This window comes from Lucilia cuprina, chromosome 5 (genome assembly GCF_022045245.1).
Source record: "Lucilia cuprina isolate Lc7/37 chromosome 5, ASM2204524v1, whole genome shotgun sequence".
Lineage (NCBI taxonomy): Eukaryota > Metazoa > Arthropoda > Insecta > Diptera > Calliphoridae > Lucilia > Lucilia cuprina.
The window spans coordinates 15,207,462-15,214,586 of NC_060953.1; the positions used below are offsets into that span (position 1 = coordinate 15,207,462).

At 33.0% G+C, this 7,125-nt stretch overlaps 1 protein-coding gene across 1 annotated transcript; it reads right to left on the minus strand.

The window, feature by feature from the left end:
* Positions 1-5,237: 5,237 nt before the first annotated feature.
* Positions 5,238-6,618, minus strand: LOC124420385 (odorant receptor 85c-like). Its single transcript, XM_046952983.1, is given in 5 exon segments — positions 5,238-5,297; positions 5,351-5,506; positions 5,564-5,765; positions 5,844-6,333; positions 6,336-6,618. Coding segments are annotated over 5 exon segments (1,191 nt in total).
* Between the last annotated feature and the right edge of the window lie 507 nt (positions 6,619-7,125).

Sequence of the window (7,125 nt, forward strand, 5' to 3'; positions counted from 1 at the left end):
CTTACTAACTTACTAACTTACTAACTTACTAACTTACTAACTTACTAACTTACTAACTTACTAACTTACTAACTTACTAACTTAATAACTTAATAACTTAATAACTTACTAACTTCAAAACAGTTTTAGATTTAGAGTCTGTTCCATAAGTTTTAATCAATTACCAGAAGTTATGACGTACAGTTGTGAGATTCATGGGTCCATTACGTATTTCGGTAGCCACTTCAGGCGCATTGCCAATTGCCATAATGTTGTGGTTACTAGAAATTTTATAAATAATTAATTATTTTGTCATTAATAATATTCGCCCAATGTGTTGTTAGTTGACTTCAGCCATTTCTAAACTTGAAACATTCTCTTTTTTGAAGCTGATAACGTAACCGAAATACACAATCGATTTATCAGTGTGACAATATCTTAAGTTTTATAAAAAGGATTTCATGGCAAACTTTTGACATCTGCATTTATAAATTTTCAATGCATCGATGGGCATTGTTATCATTCGCCATTCTATGGGAATAGAATCGGTGTAAAGTTATTTAACCTCAGCCATAATTTATTCATTAACCAAGTGTAAAACTTAGGAAATTTTCTAACTAGTTTGCAATAGCTTGTTTTAAATGACTTTTTTCATAAACCACTAGAAATTCCAGATTTATTTCCAAAAACATTTCCATTCTGCCACACTGCTCATGGTTTAATCGAGACAAGTACTTATACTAATCAGAACAAATGCATTTTACGCTTCCAACAATATTGGTAATCAATATTTTCTTAACGCAACCAAAGTACCTAATATTTTTATATGTTACAAAATTGAATACTCAATTATGTGATATATAGGAGAAACATATTTAAATACCTAACAGTCATTTCCCTCAGCATTAAAAAAGATTATGTCAACAATCAAGTTATTGTAGCTCATAGTATATACAGTTGCAACATGGTTTTATATACAATACAGTAAAATTTTTGTTGTATTATTCTATAAATGAATTCGACTAAGTTTAGTATTTTAGTTTTTTATTCCAATTAGATATGCTGTCATTTAACCTTTCATTTAAGTTTGAATGACATATTGACAGTCAATATCAAGGAAAAAATAAAATTTAATCTAATTATATTTGATACATATGGGATCAGATATAACATTTAAGTGCTAACAAACAGAAAATAACAGACAAATTCGGATTCATTTAATAACAAAATCTAAAACTTTTATTTGCGATACATTTAAATACTTTTTTCGATACATATGTATGTACAAACTCCTAGCACGTATACTTATTATATAATAAACATTAATTCGACATCACTTATACGTCACCTCAAGACAATAAACCTTTAATTAATGTTTCTACACTTTGTTTATATTTTAGAAACTTTTACTGTTACTTGAAGCATCTAAAACAAACATATAAACTTAAACAGCCACCAACTTAAAAATAACAATTCTAAGTTGTTTTTTTTAACGTAAAATAAGATGTGATTTAGTAACATGGCTATGAAGATTATCTTTTTTTTTTTTTGAAACATTTTCATGCCTCAGTAGTTGAAAAACAATAAACTGCCAAAATATCAACAATAATCTTGATGTTTTTCTTTTGTGTTTTAGAAGATTAAAAACTTTTGATGTGTTAAGATTTGTTTCAGTAGTTAATATAAAGACTAGCAGTATGTGCATATAAATTTTGTAATGATACACAAATGTCCGTTTATTATAAAAAGTGTTTTCTTATTTGGCGGCTATAACCAATTGTGGACCGATCCGAAAAATATTTTGCAGTATGCTGAATTTGTAATGTAGTTTAAAAATATAATTTCTATTAATATTTAATTTGCATTTGTGAGAGCTATGGAATTTTTTGGATCGCTTTAATCCCTAATGTGTCTTTTCATAAGAAAGACAAAAATATCTACGTACACTGCCCCCGGGGGCATATTTCTTTGGTGAAACCTCCACCTTGGTGTTATTGCAATTCCGGTGAGGTGTTACCAACACCTATAGTCCGGCCGGGACTATACATTTTTATTACAGTCTACTGCCTGGCTTAGTCCTTAGATGTTCATATCAGAGGTACCACATAATCTGGTACTACGGGTGGCCAGTTTCCCGCAAGACTATGTCCCGGCTGGTCAGTTGGTTGAGGTTTCTTCGGGATCCACGTAGTGGTTGCAGTTTAAACCCAAATTCGCGGGAAGAGTGAGTTGCGGTTATAGACTGATGTAAGATAAAGTCAATATTTCGGGATAAGTTACATACAAATGATACCCCCGGGGGTACGTTACCTTGGCGAGACCTCCGTCTTGGTGTTATTGCAATCCCGGGGTATAAAGAGGTGGACAATACCTCCAGTCTGGCCGGGACTGAAAAATACTGCTTGGCTTAGTCCTTGCATAGATTGACAGAGGTCAGACCAGAGCACCGCATAATGTGGTACTACGGTTGGCCAGTTGCCCACAATACTATATCCTGGTTGGTAAGTTGGTTGAGGTTCCTTCGGGATCCACGTAGTGGCTGTGGTTAAACCACACAAATTCGCAGGGAGAGTAAGTGGCGGTTAAAAGACTGATGCATGATAAAGTCAATATTTCGGGATAAGTTCGATGCTGCTGCCGAAAACAACATATACACCAAAAAGAAGTGACTGTGGGACTAAGCGTTGGAAATGAATTGGTATTAATTGTATATGGTACGGTATGAATTTGAGGTTCGGCAGGTATGTTTTTTTTCTTATGAATGTGTCGTATGAATGAGATGTGTGCTGGTTTGAATGATGATGGATAAAAGGTATCATATACATATGATACCATTGCATTGTCCTTCCTCGTCCAGATAAGTTCAGAGTACACTCTGTTCATATCAGAACTACCACAGTGTGTTCCTGTGAGTAAGAACAATGTTTTCGGTTACGTCTCTAGGTGCTATTGCCGAATCAACAGAGGCCATCCAATGGTCAGAGATTAGATACTCCATCAAAGTACTTTTGCATGGACCGGTCAAAGCCAATGTACCAAAATCGCCACCTGAGTTCTTCATTTAAGTCTAGCCAGTGAATGAAAAAACCCACCGTGAGATATGGCCGTCAAGGCAGGTGCTCACGTTAAAACTCTCGACAGTCATACAAATGATACCATTGAATTTTCCTTCCTTGTTCATATATGTATAGTATACTCAGTTCATATCAGAATTAAAACAGTATGTCCCTGTGAGTAAGAACAAAGTCTCGGCTTATTTGATGAATTTGTACTTCGGTCTACCGGTTACGTCTCTAGGTGCTATTGCCAAATCAAATGAGGCCATTTCATCTGCGTGATTGTAAATGGAAGTGATGTTTTACATAACGGAAGTTAAACAACATGGCAGCAATGGTCAGAGATTAGATAACTCCATGTACAAAATTGCCACCTAAGTTCTTCATTGAAGGATTCAGGGGAAATGGTAGACCGTTGTCAGTCTACCCAGTGGATGAAAAAGACCACCGTGAAATAAGGCCGCTCAGGCAGGTGTTCACGTAAAGCACTCCAACATTCGTACACACAACCTTGCTTTCTAGGTAAGAAGACACCATTGACAGACAAAGTACTTAGTTGTAATCCTTAACCGGATATTAAAATTAGAGGAAAGGATCAACAAGGCACATCGGTGCTGGGCGATATGTAGGAGAACTATTGGCATGATATGGTGTCTTAGGACTACTATGACAAATTTGTTTTATAAAAGTGTATATAGACCAATTCTAGCTTATGCTTCAATAATCTGGTTGACTGCTTAAGACAAAAAGTGCTATATCAAACTACTATAGGGAGTTCAGCGTACATGCTGCTAAGGTATAAGTTGGGACATGTGCATTACTTAAACCAAGGCTCTGGAAACGTTGTTAGATTATTCACCCATTGAAACATATTTAAGATATGGAGCGACGCTTACAGCAGAACGGCTCTTTACTTAAGGCGAACTGGCCAACAAGTGCAATATCAAACTACTACAGGGAGTTCAGCGTACACGCTGCTCAGGTATAAGTGAAACCATTTGTACTACTTCCATCAAGTCTCTGGAAACATGTGTACTACTTCAACCAAGTCTCTGGAAATATTCCACCCATTGAAACATATTTAAGATATGTGGCGACGCTTACAGCCGAACGGTTCTTTACATTAGGCGAACTGGCCAAAAGCGGTTATAGGACACGTCGTCAATATATCAACTTGGACATACCATTATTACAAAGAATGTTGTAAATCGATATCGCATGAATGGTATCACACAATTCTATTATCCGACACTTTTTATACCCTACACCACTATAGAGGGAGGGTATTATGCGTTTGTGCTGATGTTTGTAACATACAAAAATATTGGTCCAATACCCACCTCTGTCCGGCTGGCTGTCCATGTAAACCTTGTGCGCAAGGTACAGGCCGCAATTTTCAAGATAATTTGATGAAATTTGAACCAAGCATGCTTTTTGGCACAGGGACAAAGCCTATTGAAAATGGTTCAAATCGGTCCATTATTTCACCTAGCCCCCATACAACCTTACCTCCCGATTTGAACTTTTTATGCCATAATTACGTCCAATATTCTATTATATCTTTAAAAATTGGCACAAATAAGTTTTATATAAGTATAAATGACACTGCAGATTTTCGTAAGGATTGGCCCTTATTTGACCCTAAGCCCCATACAAACCCCCCTTCAAAAATGTCTTAAACGTCTAAAATTGACTTGTAGCCATTTGTATCGCAATAAAACTCAACAAAAATAACTGTTATTTAAAAATATATACTTTTCCCAAATTTACCGAGGATCGGCCCATATTTGACCTATATAAAGCCTCAATTAGAAATTTTAGTTTTTTTATCAATAAATTGCTTAAATATTTTGGAATTATGCTAATATTCAACATAAAAGTTTCTTAAAAAAAAAAAAAATTAAATACTATGGTGTAGGGTCATGCCCGACTATACTTTCCTACTTGTTTGATTTGTAATTTACTTAAGTAAGGTTCGCATACCTCTAATACGTTCCTATTTCTATGAACTTATGATATGAACTTATTTCCACATATTATTAAACTACACAATATATTCTGTAATTTTTCATCTAATTTCTAATGCATAATTTATTTATGTTTCTACAACATCAAAAACTACTAAACTACATAAGCATTTTACTACAATAACAATATTTATATTAAATTTCAATTATTTTAAATTTATTTAATTGTTCAAAATTATTCCTCATCATAACGAGTTTTGATTAAAGTGAAAAACTGATAAGAAATTCTGACCAACTAAAAGTAAATAGATATTAGTATAGATATTTAAGTAAATAGTTAATATTTACCGATTTAAAAGTTTCCATAGATATAATGAAAAATTTAAAAGCATTCAAATGAGCCGGCCTTTGTCCCCTTGCAATGGGTATTGTTAAAACGCGTTGATACTGTATATGACCATCATACCAGGGATGATGCATAAAGGCATTGCTAACATCAGAACTCTATGAAAAATTACGTATTTTTTATGATAATCTTTTAAATTTTGTTCAATAACTTACTAATCCCATCATTTCTGTGCCAAATGTTGAAATGAAATAGACATGAGTCAATACCGATATAAGAAATGAGAGAAATTTTATTAAATCTAAAAATTCAGTACCAGCTACCAATTGAAATCCAAGTAAACATATAATTGTAACAGTTCCTATATAATTCAAAAATATTGATATATTAAAAGTATCATCAATGAGTTCAACAGCACTGAAAGTAGAAAATAATAATAAATTAGAAATTTTTAATAAATTAATTAATTATTTAATTAAGTATTTCATTACTCACTTTAAAATATCATTATGATAACTAATGAATTCTTTTAGTTTCTTCATATCACTTAATGTGCCCGTAGGCTTAAACTCTCTAATACTTTTAGCCAAATACTTGAAATTCATATTTATCAAGTGTACACAGGTTATCAACAGCAAATCAGAACCAAGAAACATACAAGAAGCACTATACGATCCAGTACATTGAGTGACATAGGCAAATGTATAGCCTACAGCGGTATTAACATTAAAGAGGTACACCATTGGAAATGGTAGAGCGTAAAGAAAATCACTATTTTTATTTGTATTGTATAAAATTGCACTTTGTATCAAAGTAAACCAATTAAACATACTGGACACAGCCAAATGATAGATCGTTAACATGCCATTGTATCTACGTATTGTTCTTAAATGTTCATCCAATTTATAATTTTTTCTTTCTAACACGGTCTTGGGATAATATTTTTCTAAAATATTAAATCCCTGATGTAATTTTTTTATATTAAGAAACAACAGGCTAATTTAATAAGAGAATTTCCAGCAAATGCGCTATATATAATATAGGCTGTTTTTTCCAATGATGTTTCCAAAGATTCAAAGATCAAGTAGGCTAACATACCCATAATATCCACTACTAAATGAAACATCAGAACACCTACTAATAGGATTTGAAACCAGCTTGGCTTTTCGTTTGGTTTCCAGCGCATTACACAAAATCCCATTACAAATAGGAGATTTATGGGAATCTTGGTGAATTCTCCTATATGGGGTATGGTTTTATCTAAAACCATTTTGTTTTCGCCGTTTTAAACTCTTGTAATAAATAACACAACCAATTTGTCAAATGTTTTTAATAATATTAAGTTATTATTCCGTTTCTAATGAAACTTTATTTAGTTTTATTCTTAGGTTTTTTTGCAAATATTGCAATTGTTTTTATATTTGCGGTTTCGATAATTATCGCAACTAATTTCAAATAATTTGTAAGATAATTATTTAAATAGCATTTTTTTACAATTTAATTGCAGATAAATTTTATCGACATGTTAGTTTGTAAGGAATACTTCAAATGCATAATGGGACAGAAGCGATTTTTTTTTTTGAATAAAGCATCCATGTGAGGTGCACTTTCGAAGGCCACTAATGTTCGACAACTCCCAGACTATTAACCCATGTTTTAATGAAAAGAATTGGCGTAATACTCCAACAAGCTCTCTACACAGAACATGTTGGAAACTTCAAACCACTGATTTCACATACAATGTCCTGGAACCTTAAAGCGATCTGGGAATCTTTTT